General features: G+C 45.1%; 1 protein-coding gene across 1 annotated transcript in view; it reads left to right on the top strand.

The window, feature by feature from the left end:
* TLK2 (tousled like kinase 2) overlaps nucleotides 1-5610 on the top strand; it is a 63750-nt gene extending 58140 nt beyond the window's left edge. Inside the window, exons 20-22 of the mRNA XM_006017824.3 lie at nucleotides 1163-1274; nucleotides 1832-1939; nucleotides 3043-5610. Of these exons, the coding sequence (XP_006017886.1) occupies nucleotides 1163-1274; nucleotides 1832-1939; nucleotides 3043-3216 (394 nt within the window). The 3' untranslated portion in view covers nucleotides 3217-5610. The remainder of the gene's footprint in view (nucleotides 1-1162; nucleotides 1275-1831; nucleotides 1940-3042) is intronic.
* Nucleotides 5611-16870: the final 11260 nt, after the last annotated feature.

A 16870-nucleotide genomic window follows, 5' to 3' on the forward strand; every position in this document is an offset into this window, starting at 1 on the left:
TGTGGGCTGGCTGTCTGTTAAAAGAGCTGAGATGCGTAGTTGAGGTCATAAACCCACTTCTGTATGTACCAGTTTAAAATTGGAGTGGTGCTATAGGTTAGAGCAGCAGGCTACACATGAGAACTGGTTTATTGTCTTAGCATGGCACTGAAGAAGCACACACTAGGAACTGTTTAGTTCTGTTAGAAGCAAGCAGTGATGGAGCAGAGAAGTAAGTAATGAATTGCATTGATAAAGATGTGTGAAGAAACTTTTCACACCTGCTCACACTGTGCTAGCCATGTACTTAGAGGGGCAAAATTAATGTTTGTGTGTTCACATAGTGAAACAAGTGGACAAGAAAATCACTGAGTGGCAGGAAGGAGACAGTGCTTCACTGCACATCAACTGCTCATAGATTACTTTGTGAACACTCTTGCTTCTCTTTCATTGAGTCTCAAACTGCTGCAGTTTAGCATCCATTTACCCTGGGGTAAGAACATGTCTTTACCATGAAGGAGTTGAAGAGTGGTAAAGCCCCACCCCATGTCCGCCCCCAGTAAATTGCTTGTGTATTTTAACAGTTTCAGATAGCTTGCCCTTCAAAGTGAATATAGTCATTCCAAAGCTTGGTGGCAGCATGTTATTGTAAAAGATTCAGAGCAGCCTCTGGGCCATTTCTTAGTAAAGTGGGAGCTTAGGAACGCTATAGAAGTCTCTTGGGCCTTTTCTGTAGCACAGATGCACTGATATAAAGTAGGATTTGCAGTGTATGCCAGTATTAGAGGTTCATGGTGGCATCATTATACCAATTGGTTTCCAGTGGTGCAAATTCCTCTTCTCCAGGAAAACCATCAGGCTGCCACAAGACCCTTCCCTAGCAGCTTCAGCTGGACTTCGTGATGGCACAATATCTTCTGTCTATAGAAGAGTACTTAAGATAAAAGGGAGGGAAGGTGGAAAAATCTAAGGACCCCACTTAAGTCTTGTTGGGCCCTTGTTTAGGGAAGTTATAGCCTGGAAATGACTTGGCCAGAGATGTATGGGAATGAATGGTGAACTAAGTCAAGGCTCAGACTGACACTGGGGCCTGATTCACTGGGTCATCCACTTCTTGTGAAAGTGATATGGCAGAAAAATCTGGACACCTTACTGAGCATCTTACCTTCCTCCTTTCAATCAGGTATTTGCCACCAGAGTGTTTTGTGGTTGGAAAGGAACCTCCAAAGATTTCAAACAAAGTTGATGTCTGGTCAGTGGGAGTTATCTTCTACCAATGTCTGTATGGCAGAAAGGTGAGAAGAGCATTTAAACTCTTTCCTACCGAACATCCCTTCCCGTTCCTTGTGGGGAAAATGGTTTCTAAAGGCCAGCCATGTTATTTGGTATCTTCATGGTGTGATGCACATCAAAAAGAAAACCATTCTGTATGTGATTTTAGACTGCTCCTCGTTTGCAATGCTGGTTGATTGCTAAGCATGCTACTGCTTAACAGCCCCGGTAGTTGGGGAGCAAAGAGCAGGAAAAGATGCATGCTGAAAGTTGAGTTGATTTTTGTCAGGGAAGAGCTAGAAGCCTCAGAGTTGAAATCAGTAACTGTCTTTGTGGGGTGAAAGCCTTTTCATACAAAGGCTTGAAATGACCCACTAGGTCTAAGCAAATAGAGTTCCCTCAGTCTTTTAAACAGGGAAGACACTGGATACAGTCCTAAGGCAGTCCCTGTTAATAGTGTTCTGCTATTGTATCTTCCCATCACTCTGGTGCAGCGTAACTAGAAAAGCTACTGATCTCAGAATAGTTGTGTTATGGCAGGTTGCCAACTTCTTCACAATTATCTGTCCTTCTTTCATAGCCCTTTGGCCACAACCAGTCACAACAAGACATTCTGCAGGAGAACACAATTCTTAAAGCTACAGAGGTACAGTTCCCTCCAAAGCCAGTAGTCACACCAGAAGCAAAGGTAAATATCTCTTTGGGAAGCCTGATGCACACAGTGTGGTCTTTTCTCCCCCCCCCCCCAATTACTGAAAGCACTAGTTCATCTGTGAGTCTCAGCAATTTAAATCTTTGCACTGAAATGCCTAGCCTCTGGGAAACCACATGAATCTATTGAGTCCACAAAGAACCATTGAGTGAACACCTTTTTAGTTTCTTTCTTTGGTCCTTCTTAAATAGGAGGTCTCTTACAATCTTAAGTCCTGTCCTATGGACATGGAAGACCAGTTTTATTCTTTGGTGTTGCTCAGTGTCATTGGTGAAATGCAGTGGCTATCAGTGACCAGTGGAAGACTGATCTCCAGGCTGAAATGAGATTTCAGGTGTTGCACACAGACTTTTCCATCTCCCTGGTTTTACTGGCTTGGCTAGATCTCTGTTCCTGCAGTCTAGCTGGAAGAGGTATCCAGGAGATAAATTATATTCTCCTCCACTCTGCTAAGCAACCATCTTTTTTTTTTTTTTTTCTTTTATGGTCTCAAACTCACAGCCCCAAACCAAACCCCTTCTCTGTTCTCACACTAACATTCATAAAGTGGTTACTGAAACTTGGCTAATCATGAGAAAAACAATCCTGTTATGTTGGGTGAGTTTTACTTTATATTTGGGGGTGATAGATCTTAGTTCAAAATGTGACTTGCATTTTACTTCAGGTTTAGGTTTTAGCATTGGGCTCATCTCTGTTCGAGTCTCCCTCTTTGGCTTGCATTATAATGTACAGCAAATGGTAATAGAAAACTGTAGAGGCCCTGGGCATATCATAGCAAAAGCCCAGCACAGTTAAATAATCATTCAAAAAGGGAGCCATTAGCTTACAGCATGTCACATACAAAAATATTCCTTTCCCCACCTCAGGCTGAGGACTGAATAGACAAAAGTTTGCAGTTTTGGTTCCTCTCTCCATGGGCTGAGACGTTTGAGGTGGTGGGAAGTTGATGGAAATATCCATTTGGTCACTTAATGAAAAATTTAAGTTTCCAGGGTTGTCGCAAAGAACAATTAAAGAGAACTTTTCTCTAACCCCTTCCACCTCCTAAATCTTATTCTACCTTTGGGGGATGTTTGCAGGCATTTATCAGACGTTGCCTGGCCTATCGAAAAGAGGATCGGATAGATGTCCAGCAGCTGGCCTGTGATCCATACTTGCTGCCTCACATCCGCAAATCTGTATCCACAAGCAGCCCAGCTGGAGCTGCAGTTGCTTCAACCTCTGGATCATCCAATAACAGCTCTTCAAACTGAGAGACAGAATAATAGGCCAAAAATTGCTCAAGATGCCGGCAAAAAGACTTTCAGAAACAATTTTGGAATAGAGGAAATCCGCAAGGGTCTCAAGAAACCTGTAACAGGTGGTTTTTTTTCTCTTGCTTTTTTCCATCCATGGAGCATGACAACATCAATTCTCATCAAGAAAACCTTCAGCATCTTAGTCCAAGCCATGTGGATAAGAGGTGGCTTGAGGTTTATTCAGTCAATGACCACAAAGGATGGCTGGTCTGAGAGAAGGGGGAAAATATGGTTCCATGTACTGTGAATTTCTGAACACGCAGACTTTGGGAATCCATGAGGCAATGTGTGCTTCAGATGAAGAATGTGGACTTTGGAAAAAGACTGGGCTAGTCCAGTGTTGATATTTAAACATTGTTCTTTTCTTTTAATAAAGTTTAGGTAACATCTCCTGAAAAGCTCGAAGCACCAAGGTTCAGCTGGGGATGGTATATGACTCTTTGCCCTTTGGAGGGGAAAAAAGTTGATCCTGCCTGTTCTTGGCACTAGAGTTAGTGTTTTACCCCTAATTAATTTCAATTTTTTAAAAAAAGTAACAATTTTTTGAAAGAAAACAGTTTTCTGGTCATAAAGTGAAACCCATATTAGCAAGTATGTGGCAGCACTCATTCCTTGATGTGACCTCTTAAGTAATCTGCCTTTTTTTGGGCGGGGGGGACAGAGGGAGAAGGATAAACAAAGAGGAAAATAGGCCTCTTTAGATCTCTTGCCATCAGATAAACTGCAACTTGGAGCACCCTTAGGTTTTCAGCTGCTGCTTCACCGCTTTCTCACTCAACAGTTGTCCCTTTTTTTAATTTATTTTTGAAGTGCTGTTTCTTTTTTCTTTTTTTTAAATAAAGGTTGGTCTATTCATGTGGTGCTCTCCACTCCTGTGAGCATTGTTTCTGTTGAATAGTCAAAATACAGGAAGCAAATGGGAAGGAATCCAGATGCTGCGCTCGATGGTTCTTGTGTGATCTCTCTCTGTGCTCACACAGTCTGTACATATCATGTTAACATTATTAAAACCTGAAGTATGAAGACTTGTGTGCTCTCCTCAGTTAGGTGACTTGGCAAGGAAACATTCTCCTTCCCCTAATGAATTTTCTTTCAAAACTGATGACTTCTAATTCTGCTTGGGGTATCCTACCCCTTTTGGCCTTTGCCATCCTGCTGTTAACAGGGCATTGACTACTAGTGCTGCCCTGCCCCTTAAACCGAAAACCAAAAAAAAAATCAAACAAAGAAAACCCACTTGAACATGTGGCAGCCAGGTTGGAATGTTCTTAACATATGTGGCAAGGGTTTTTAGCCAGAGCTATTTAAAGATGCAGCATTCAGTTAAAAGCCTGTAGGGGGAAGGAGGGAACTGAGTAGTACATTACCACAATTTAAGGTATTGCGTCATGTAAACTTTCTTCAACACCAAACTCCTGTTATTGTGGATTGTTTTTTCTATGCAGCGCCTTCAGGATTGCTTCTCAATGCGTTCATGTGTGCGCACACACACACGCATATGCGTCGTCTCAGGCATTGGGTACTTGATTAGAGTTCCTGTGGCAATGCACATTTTCTGATGTGTGCTTTCTAGGAGAACTGTGTCACTTGTTTGCCTTATTGCAAGCCACGGTCAACAAACCCCTCCAGGAACCTAGGGTAGCTGAAACGCTAAGTAGTCTGTCAAAATTAAACTGGCAATGTGGGAAAGTTCAACATTTTGCTGCTGCTCTGACTTTTTTTAATGACTCCCGGGCTTTAATCTGACGCGTTCATTTGCAGCTGGATTAGCGTGGTGTTTAAACTCTTGTGCTATTCAAAATACTGCATCTTTAAATGCTCAGCCATAGTTTCTAAGTCCTTCCCATCCCTGCTGTTCTCTTTAGAAATTAACTTGTTAGTGAGCAGCGTGTTCAACCTCTGTGAGGCCAAGGCAGATCTGATCTCTCATCCTGTTTTGTTGAAGTTGATTATTTGGTCTCTATCCACAGAGAGGAGAATTCTAAAAGGGTTTTTTATATTCCAGTCCAATTGTCTTTTGGACAAAGTGTGTGCTATCTCTGTGGGTGTGACTAGTTTTGTGTTGGATGCATTTATTTCTGCTGTGCGACACCGATAGAGGGGTGTGTGGACAGCATTAGCCTTTTCCAGTGCTAAATGCAGTAACTAGTAAAGAACCCTGGTAGAATTCTGGCTGCAACACTTTTGTTAATATGGGTTTCACTTCACTTCAAGTAACAGACCCTTATTGCCACGCTGTTCATTTACTTGAAAAGAAAAGTGTATGAAGAATTTGTAACTTAAACCAGGCCAGACTGTTTTGGCTCTTCCCAACAGATGAGACATGGATATTAAATAAGTTTTAAGAAACCAAATTGCTTGCCTCTCTTGCTTTTACCATCTGTCATTGCTGGCTTGAGGTTTTCCTGCAGTGTGTGTACGAGGGTCATAACTACATGGACGATGGGGTTATGTTGATATCAGCCAGGTTCCATTCACACCAGTGGGAAATACCTGTGCATCAAAGGGTGACTGCTGGTTCAGCCAGCTGTTGAAAACAGAGCTAAATAGCTGTGATCCTGTCTGACTGGCCATCCCAGCTTATACAGCATGCTTATCACCAGGGTCCTGAGCACTAGCTAGGCTTTTCCTAAATCATTTGTCTCTAATATTGGTAGTTCTAAGCAAGTAGAAGGCTCAGCTCATGTACCTACTGTGAGATGTTGCATAAAATCTCACAAGCACATCCCCCCACCACCACTTTTGTGATTTCAGATTTTCAACAAAGGGCTGAAATCACACTACAGACAGCTTGAGAGAAGTATGATTGTGGCTCTGACATGAAGCGAACAAAGGCCAGAGAAGAGTGTAAATGCCCATGCTCAAACTCCTTGTCTTAGTTTCATAGAGGACTATGGTGGCCAGTGCCAAGGAACCTAACTTCTTGGATTCACTACTGCTAGCCTTGTTAGCTTAAAAAACAAAGAACAAAAATATCTTGGCAATTAAAGACCTGGGTCTGTGTGCTTGGGAGTAGTAACCTCAGCTTTAGCTCATTTTCCTAGCACTCCCTGAGGCTTTATGCAGCCCCTGCCTGTTTCCCTTGGATAAGCCTAAACTGAAGCTGTAGTGGCTGAGTCCTTTAGCTTTACTCCTTGGAAAACTGGCTGCAACTTCTGTGTCCATTCACTCAAAATCAGTCAGTTTCAGCTAAGAATGGTAACTTGCAACCCCTATCACACTTGGTCAATTGATTCCCCACCCCACCCCCCAGCTCCCTCGCTGTTCCCACTTTCTGATGGACCAAAGATTTGCAGTGTTGACCTCTAACTATATTACTTAAGTTGGTTATGGGATGGGAGAAGGAGCTGCCATCTTGGCAATGGAGTGACAAATTTGATACTGTGGAATCAATATTGGACACCTCTGCGTCCATGCGATATGTCCAGTATGTGTATATGCATAGTGGGTTCATGCACTAGAGTAAATCAGTAAGTACCCTTTTTGGTTTTAAGCACAATGAGCCGTGCTCTTGGATGATTTGTCTCAACCTGGTGAATTGGGAGCCACACCATGAAATAAGCTGCTGCCTCTAAGAGTAAGCAGGCTACCTCCTTTTTACTTCCTGACCTAGCAGGATCCTGGTAGCCAACATGTTAATGTGGTCCCTGGCACACCTGCTGTTTGCTGCTGCTTGTTTGTACAGCAATGCCTAGAGGATCTATCAAGAAGAGCTAAAGTGACCTGCCCGCAGTCTGTGGAAGAAGTATGAAAAGAACTAGCTCTCCTGAGTCTCGAGCCTTATGCTGAGTCCTAACGCTGCTTGTCTTTCCTCTTGGGTATGTATGGGGAAGCGGGGTGGCTTCACAGCAGTGAGTATCTTGAGTTTGTACAAAATGGTGGGTGCTTATTTGTTGTCAGGACCCAGTTTTCCAGAAGTTGCATCTGCTTCCATTTACACCTCTATTACACTGTAAAGGCTCTGGTTTGTCCCTAACCTGTGTAGCAAGTTGCTCAGGGAATGCAAGAGCTATAGAGCATAGATTGATAATGTGGTATTCCAGCAATTTCACCATGCAGGGATGAGAGACTGTGAGCTATTCAGTCTCTAGTGGAGAACACTGAGGAAGGGGTATCTTGCATGTAGGGAGGCTTGATCCTCACCAGCCATGGGCAAGACTAGGTGTGGGAACAGAGCTTTTTCACAGCATGCCTCAAAATATATTGGGGAGTGGGATGGAGAAGAGACTCTCATATCAGTGGCCTCGGTGAGTATTCCCCCACCTGTCTGGCATGTTTAATTGGTGGATGTGACTCACCCTGCTCTGTCTACTCTTAGCACTTCTCTGCTCCTGGTCTCTAGACCCCCTGGTTCCTGTTGGTGCAAAAGCTGCTCCCACCAGAGCTCTCTCTCAAACAGCAGTCTTCTCTATCCTGAAACCTTCTCTCTTCTTATTCTTCCTTTTTTACTTGTACCTTTTTGAGTTTATTTTCTGTTATGGGGACTAGTACTGTGGTATGTATGCCCAGAGGCAGCTACAAGCCTTGAGGGTGCTGACTTTGGTCACTCTTCATTCCCCAGGCTTGGAGACTGCCAAGGCACAGAGGAACTTAGTGGTTTGAATCAAATCTGCATATAGAGTTGTTTGTGTAATGACCTCTAGTCATCTGTCTGTAACACTTCATTCAGACTTCAAAGTGCCCAGTGATCTTACCTAACACAGGACAAGCAAAAGATTTTTCTTGCAAGTTCCTGGTATATTCTTTGAGTCCAAAGACCAGCAGGATTGGTGGAGGGGAGTTTAATTCCAAAACCCAGAAGCAGGGGATTAGGGAAAGTTAAACAATCATGTTCTCCCTGCTGGAGTCATCTTCCAGCAGCAGATGATTCACAATAGTATCTCTGTATGAGGGTGTTTCTCCTTCATAGTGTTCCTTGATCAGCAATAATATAGACTGACATTTAAATGGCAATCATCCAAGAGTGTAAGCCACCTTCCTCATTTCAGGAGTGTAATGTCTTTTGGACTGTCCTGACAGAAAAAACCCTGCCCTTAATAGCTGATGAATATAGGGGGGGGGCAGCTAACTCAGCTGAACATTGGCAAATGCAGACTTGCTCTGTATACATTTGGGAAGTGACTTCCAGCCCTAGATATTCTAGATTCTGGGGTGGGACTCTGGTTGCACACCCCACAGATGGGGTTTGTTCATTTACAGCCGTATAAACTGTAATGGTAAATCCAAGCTAAGGTAGTGATGGTGGTCAAAATTTTTCTCAGTTGCGAGGTGTTGCCTGTGAGTTGCTCCTGAGACGGGATACAATCACTCGTGACCAAAGAGGCTAAGTGGGCTGAATTATAGCTGGAAGTTCTTGTGGTTAACATTTTTTTGAAGGACTCGGTGTAAGCATCTTTTGCTGTAGTTTCACAGTAAGACCCCTCATCTCTTTTCACCCTAGGGAAAATAAGCCTGGTCCAAGCAGCAGGGCCTAGAAACTGCTCATTGATTGGTTCCTGATACCCAATAAAATGAAACTCTGTTAAGTGCTAGTCCCTGAGTTAATTCTATAGTTTTGTTATACTTTGTTAATGTGGCTCACTGTGCCTTGGTGAGGAAAGGAGGTTCAGAGGAGCTGGAGGGGAAGAAAGAAAGAGTCACAGAGATAAGGGAGGGGAGAGGTAGAAGAAACTGCCATGGCGCAGTAAAGACTGCAGCAAAGCTGTCCTCTTTACCATTTGGGACATTGACATTTTGGGGCACTCCTCCCCTACCAAACTGTCCCAGGATCTGAGCAAAGGAGGAGCTGTAGGTGAGGTAGGGGTGCTACAGATAGTCGGGGAAGTCAGAAACAGAGAGCCAGGATCCTGAAGCCATAGGCTTCCCCCTCAAGAAGCCATACAAGAGCTGCCTTCAGTCAATCCTTTGGGACAGAGACTGATGAAGCTTCTTTTTGGGATGTTCTGAGGTAGAGGTTCAAATCAAAGGGGCTGATCCATGACTACCATCATGCCTTGCTTTGCCCTGATCTTGTTTGATTACAATGAGTACATCTACATGAGTTATTAAGACAGTTGAGTAAACTGAAGCACATTATACACCGGAGCTGCTAGGGAGGGCCCCAGGGGTCTAGCAGCCCCTGAACTGACATACAGCCAGTCTTCAGACTTGTGACACAATTGGTTCCTGAAAACCATGTCTTAAGTCGAAGCGTTGTAACTCGGAACTGGTTTTTCCCATAGGAAACAATGTTATAAATGGGGGATTGGTTCCTGAACCAAGGCCTGATACTATATTTTCACCAAAAATAACCCAGAAGCTTGTACTCGGATCAATTATAGATGAGTAATATAAATACATTCATGTAGCTATATTGTAAATAGCAATCACATTGATTTGGAAGGACTTCTTTGAGGTGACTTTGCTGGATGTTTTGAAGAGCTCTTGGCTAGACTTTTTGAAGGGTTCTTGGCTGGAGTCTTCTCAGGAGTCTTGGCTGCAGGTTTTTCTGGAGTCTTGGCTGCTTTCTTAAAGAAAGTGTCCAAGGAAGTTTTGGACAGATGTTCTCCAAGGTGATGGGTGACGCAGTGAATTTGTTTGCTGGCATGGCTTGGCGTCAGATCAAGTGTTGTAAAGTCAAAACTGACATCAGAAAGTTGAAACAGGGTGTCAATTTATAAACGTTGTAAGTGCAAAACGTTGTAACTCAAAACATTGTAAGTCGAGCACTGCCTGTACTCTCATGCCCCAGTCTGCCCCGTCCACATCTACACATGCATTGTGGTGGAGTAAATAACTCCACTGTAGGATAGGACTTGTCTGGCAGTACTTTCCTATGGTGGAGTTGGTTTAGTTTACCCCATCGTAATATTACTGCATGTTTAGACAGTGATGTTTTACTGCAGAGTTAATTAGGTAACTGCAGTAAACATCTCATGCAGATGCACCCAGCGTGACAAAGCCCCTCACTGGGCTGGGAGCTAAGACGTTCCATTGTGTTATTAACTGGTGCGCAAGAGGGCATTTCCAACACTGCTTGCTGTTGGTCTGACTTACCAGGGGTCAGTTGCAAAAATCCCTTCTTTAATGAAGGAAATTGAGGTGAGATCTGAGACCTTCTGAGGATCCTACCCAAGCCATTTCTGCTCCAAAGACTTCATAGCTTAAAGAGGTAGGAATGACAAAGGACGGGAGGTGAAACTGAGGCACATAAGGAAGGGGATGACCTGTCCAATTTCACAGAGCAGAGCAGAGAGCCAAGGTGAGAACCCTGGCCTCTCAAGTACTAGCTGGGTCCCCTTGCTGATGGCCCTACTGCTTCTGCAAGCGCTAATTACTGAGCATTGTTGGGAGGGTGGAATGGACTGTGGTACCTCAACAGTGCACTCTGCCTGGGTTGTGGTTCTTGCCCCTCACCAGGTCCTTCCACAGCAGGACTTGGGTATATTCTTGCTTGGGGCAAGGGGAGCTGGTTTGGCCTATGCTTTCCCAGAGGTGCATCCCCGGGGCTGTCACTCTGGCTCAGCTAACTGGCACTTGAGTTATGTGAGGAAAACATTTTAAGTATTATTTCTTGTAAATTATTTGAATTTTTTTTCTTCTCTTTGTGTTTCCCCTCTTGTAGGCTGTGATGGAGACAGTATCTAGGGGTGAAGATGATGCTTTACATTCTCTAAGGAAAGGGTCCTGTCTCTCTGGTAGCCTCTGGCCTGGTCTAACCCCCCAAGCTACTCCTGAACTGGATAAAAAGAGAAGGCATCTTAGTGCTGGCCCGCTCCGGCTGGAGTGCATTGAAATTCCTCGTGGCAGCTCTGAGTAAAAACATCTGTTTTTAATAAATTATTTGAAGCATGAACTTGCCTGACATTTAAGAGCTGCAGGAGAATGAATATCCTGTTGGAGAACAGCAAGGGGAAAGAGCACTGAAAACTACAATGGGAGACAGCTGGGTGCAGTCTCGCACAAAGGAAGTCTTATTGTCTCTGTCACACTGAGTCCTGAGTAACTGGGCATTGACTGCAGTGAATGAACAGGGACAAGGAAATACCAGCAGCTGGAAGGGAACCTGGAGTTCAGAATCCCAAAACAGAGAAAGCTACCAGGCAGGCAGTGTTAATCCCAAGTCCCTGGGGTCTAGGTGAGTTATTGTCTCCTTCCTGACTACCTGAACTGGTTAGAAGTGCCTGTTCCTTCCCTGATGAGGTCACCTGAACCTTGCATACTGAAACCACCTACTGAAGGATATGGCAAAGGCATTCTTAGTGGTAAAATCAGGCTGTGTGCACTGATACAGTGCTGTTTCCCACTTCATCCAACTACAGTCAGACACCTAGGACAGAATCATGGACAGCTGGGTTTGGCTGTGGAAAAATGATGGGCAAAACTGCTGTCTCCTGACTCTGTGCCACTAGCCAGGCAGGATGTTGAGATGGGTCTTAACCTGGCCTCCATCTTGGATAGTTGTTGAAAGCAGTCTCAAACAGGAGAGGAAACTCCTTAATCCAGTTTTCCTTCTGAAATACTCCAAGTTCCACCTGTTCCTTGCACTCTAGTTTCTGGTTCCTTGCTGTACTAGGGGAGGTCATGCTCATTTCTCTTTTTGATATCTCCACCTCAGCAGTGACACGTGCTCAGATGCCCCTGACTTGTCTGCAGCCTTTGATTTGGTTTGCAGTTGTTTTGGAGGCAAGGAAGACATGACTTCCCTTCCATGATGTTCTTGATTTAAGAACAGTTGTCTTGAGGACCCGTTTGAGGTGCATCTTACTACCCGAATTAGCAAGCTTTTTCGAACAGATATCCACCTTGGTCATCCAGGCCCTGTTGAGAAAAAAACCCAAGACTGCATGGAGTCCGATTAGTATTACTGTGGATGTCAAAGCAGTCTCATCTAGGGCACAGCTCAGGAACCAGGTTGGGTGTGGGGACAGCTGGTGGCAGCTCTCACTGCTGGAACTAGAAAGGCCTTCAGGATGCAGGGCTGTGAATCTGTCATCTTTCAGCACCTCTAATCTGCTACATCTGCCTTGCTGACTAACGTGATCTTCCTAAGTCTCTGGGGGCATCAGCTTGCTGCTGACCTCCCCAGGCTTGCTGTGTCTAGGAACCTGGTGCATATGTGCTAACGTTTCCTTCAACAGAGAATCTTATACGTATGCAGTCCCAAGCCCTCATTTTAGAACAGCTTCAGCACATTGTACAGCTGGGATTATCTTTTCGTCCAACTCTAGAGGCTTGAAGCTTGGAATAAACAAGCCCATGGAATGGAAATCTGGCACTGAGTCAGCAAACATCTTGCCATGAACTGTCTTCAGTGTTTCCATGCAGATGAGGAGCTGTGCCTGCGCGCGCATGTTTGTGTGGCTCCAGCCCTTCCCAAATTTTCCGGCCTTATGTTCAGAAGGGGAAAGACTTATCCTAAGATATGCCTGACCTAGGCCCCTATGGCCACCTGGGGCTAATCTAAATTTATGTTCAGTGCTCCAAACCTTCCCCTGTCCTTGCCTGAATGCCCCAGAAGGAGGTTTCCTTCCTGAGCCTGCATGGGGACCACCACATTCACTTTCTGGACACAAGCCCCTCTGCTAGGAAAGACCTAGCAGGGTAAATGCAACAGGAGCTCGAAGTACTTAGTAGCTGGGATGTGGGTCTACAGCTGCTCCTGGAGGGACAGGAAAATTAGAAGAACTAATAGTTAAAGCTCCACAGATATTGGGGCACATCTGCAGCTGGTGTAAATTGCTGTAACTCCACAAAGTGCTCAAGTTTTGTTCCATGGGCTGGTGAGAACATGTCAGGTCACAATTCTGTACCTCGCTTTCCTTTTCTGTCAGATAAGGATGACAGCCCCCTGTCCCTCTTTCCTCAATTACTGCCTGAAAGTGCTAGAGAGAAGCTGCCTGTTCCTTGAGAGAAGCTGCAAGTCGGGGATTTCCCGGTTCACAGCACAATTTGGCCTCTGTCTGGAGAGCCTTCCAGCTGTTAATTCACACATCTGCTTGAGTTCATTGATAAAGTACTTAATACTTAGTGAGTTATGTTAACAGTGTCCAGAACCTCCAAGGCCTCGCACAATCCAAACAGGTCTTATTTTTCATTGCTGCCAGCTGGAGCTCTCAGTCCCATAAAAGCAGTGGGAGAGGAGCAAAGCATGTGTGAATATCTTCAAGGCTTGTAACTAGGAAGCTGGTCTCCATCTCTGCATGGGCCTCTGACTCACAGCAACCACACCTCCAGTCTTCTGGCTTCGCATCAATCTTGGGAATTGTTATGCAGGGTCAGACAAATGGTCTATTTGTCCAGCACCTTGTCAATGGGGTCCAGTAGCAGATGTTTCCCCACCTTTTTTTGAAACCCCTTATTGGAGAGTTATAGGATAACCTCTCTCCAGCAGCTGTAGACCTTGGGGCAGGCTGTCCCTCCCTCAGAGCTGCAAAGTACTGAGCTCCTATTTCATTTTCCCCTTCATGCTTTAGGAATGCTCTCTCATTCCTAAGGCATGATGTCCTTCACAGCAAGAAGTGAAGGGCTCACATTCAGAGGGTTAAAATGATAGCAGTCTTGGCTATGGAGTCATTTAGGGAGGATCTGGAACACAGCATGGAGGTCCCCAATTAAATTCACAAAAGTGTGTTGCTGGGTATGGTTGAAGATCACTGTTTCCCTTTCCACATTTTCCTCCTAAATGCTAATAGAGACCAGCCTAAGCACTGACGCATGTGGATTTATAGTTCTAATTTTTTAAAACATTACTCTTTTCTCTCTGGATATTCTTGTTACCTACACACACACACTTCTAAACCTTTTAGAGACCCATTAATCTCTTTGAAATATTCTGTAGCAGCAAGTTCCAGAGGATGAATCCCATTATCATCACATGAATTTGTCATGCCATACAACATGTTTTGAAGATGAAAATAGTATGGTTTGCATCTTTTCAAGTATATTCTCTATTGTGGCTTTCCCAGCCAGGTCCTGCGTATAGATTACACAAATAAGATGGAAACAACACATTTATCATCTTTTTACCCACCTTCCGTTTAAGCCTCTCAACTAATACTCTTGATAGCCATTATGGCTGGATGCAGACATGCAAGCATGTTCAGTTAGTGGTGCTGCAAACCACTTTGTGGCACCACAAAGAGCACACATGGCACATGAATCCATGTGAAGCACTTCTGATTTGCAGTGCTGGGGCAAAATTTGCTACGGGGATTTCCCGGTAGCAAAAAAAGACAACCCTGGAAAAAAGAAAAAAAAAAGCAGTGCAAAGCATGCCAAAGTGGCATGTGCTGGGGCAAGTGCAGAGATGGGGGAGTAGGCAGCCCTCCAGAAATGGGGGAGCTGCCTGCTCCACCATTCCCATGTACTGCAGCCACTCCCTGGCTGGCTGAGGCTTAGTGTGCCTTGAGATGAGGGACCAGGTAGGCATGGACTGGCTGCTCCCCTATCACCGCATACCTCCTCTGTGGAGCCCCTGTGCTAAGGCACATGGAAATGGGGATGCTCCCCCATCTCCACATGCTGTTCCCCAACTGGCCAGAGCACAGGGTGCCTCAGCGGAGGGGCTGCCTGCCAGCTTACCCTACCCTGAAGCACCCTGTGCCTGAGCCAGCCCCACCACTGCAGCACATGGAGCAGCAGGGCAATGTGTCCTGCTCCAAAGCGCACAGGAAGGGGTGTGCACTGCGGCACAAAATATACACAAATTTTGCCACTGCTATTTGTACTGCTGCAAATGCATCCTCTGCTCGTGTGGACATGGTCTATGTGGTAGGATACTATTAATGGGCAGTTGTCCACGTTACACTTTTCCTGTGTCCATGTGACAAAAATAGCCATTAAACTAGCTAAATTGCATCTGCAGATCCACATTGTCAGCTCATTTTACCATTTTAGGTTTCTTTTATTGTGGTAATTTAAAACACCTCTGGCATGTTTTATTTTTAGCTCCCAAATTTCTTCCATGAGTTTTTTTTTGTGGTTTTTTTTTAACGTATTAAATTTTCAATGTGTATCCGACTTACGTCCGAAAATGGGATTCTCCTTGCTTTGCAATAATTTTACCACCAGGTGTCACTTGGGTTCACTCGGTAATCCGTGGAAATCAACTGAATGCCTGTTGCAATACTGCAACAAGATTCCAGGTGCTAATCTTGCAAATTTTTACTGGCGATTTAGTTCAAGGTTCAGATTAATGAAATATACAACTTCTTTGGATTCCAAAAAAATTCTTCCCTGTATTTGCATGCACTTCGTGGCAAAGGTCAAATTGTTATGGGTCAGGCAGTTCAAGATTCAGGTTAATTGAAATTACTTTTTGTTGGACTGGGGTTTTGGTTGTAGCAGCATTGGTTTAAGGACATAGGTAGACCCCCGGGGTTTTAAACTTGGTGTGTTTTTTGTCTCCCTGCGGTTCAGGAACTGCGGGTCAGGAGTGAGGGGCACCAGCAGGGCTGTGGGGGCAGGGGGCTGTGGATCAGGAGTGAAGGGCACCAGCTGGGCTGTGGGGGCAGGTCAGGTGTGAGGGGAACTGGCAGGGCTTGGGGGGCCAGGGGGCTGCAGGTCGGGAATAAAGGGCATTGACAGCGTATGGTAAGGATTGTGCTAAACTATTATATGTGGCCGTTACACCCCAGAGCTGGGTGCATCTCAGCCCTCCCCATACACTATTATATGCAGCTGTTACCCCCCAGAGCTGGGCACATATCCGCCCTTCCCATGCACTGTTATATGTGGCTGTTACACCCCAGAGCTAGGGCTACCCCATGCCATGCCTCTGTGGCACTAGGAGGACTCTCTTGGACACCCCTGGCCATATGGGCTGGACCAGGAAGAATTTCCAGCTGTAATCCCAGCCCAAAAACCAACCCAGTTCCAGGAAAACCAGAAAACTAGAAAAACCAGAAAAGACCGTTCCAGAAGACAAGACCCTCCTCCCATCCTGCTTCTAGGTATTTTTATGCTGGGTGTCCTGCCCTGTCTTTCTTAAGGGATAATGGCTGGTGATCTCAGTGACAATTCATTAAAGTCCTTTGAGGTGAGAAATGCTCTGAGCCAAAAAAAAGTCCATGGAAGTCTTCATGAGAAGGCTGGGAGACTCTCCCAGATGCATCTGACCAGAGTTTTGCCCTGTCCAGAGCGCAATTTGTTCATGCCAGACTGCCAACCGACAGTCCCCCAAGCCACTGTACTAAGTATAATGGCTTGAATAAGGAATTGTTTTGGGGCTGGGATTAGAGATGGAAAAACTTTGGGCCACTACCCCCTCCCTTGGCACTGTATTAAGTATATAGGCTTGAATAAAGAGCTCCATGTTTTGGGCTGGGATTACGGTAGGAAATCCTCTTTGGGCTACCCCATGCCATGCCTCTGTGCCACCAGGTACTCTCCCAGACACTCCTGATCAGAGTCTTGCCTTGCCTAAAGTGTGGTTTTTTCATCCTAGGCTGCCAAGTGACAGCCCCCCAGTGCCACAGAGGCATGGCGTGGGGTGGCCCAAGAAGGATTTCAATCTCTAATCCCAGCCCAAAAGAAATTCCTTATTTGAGCCTGTATATGTAGTACAGTGGGCATGGGGGGGATTGTCAGTTGACAACCTGACATGCACAAACTGTGTTTTGGACCAGGC

The sequence above is a fragment of the Alligator sinensis genome, unplaced genomic scaffold (genome assembly GCF_000455745.1).
Source record: "Alligator sinensis unplaced genomic scaffold, ASM45574v1 scaffold444_1, whole genome shotgun sequence".
NCBI classification, from domain to species: Eukaryota; Metazoa; Chordata; order Crocodylia; family Alligatoridae; genus Alligator; species Alligator sinensis.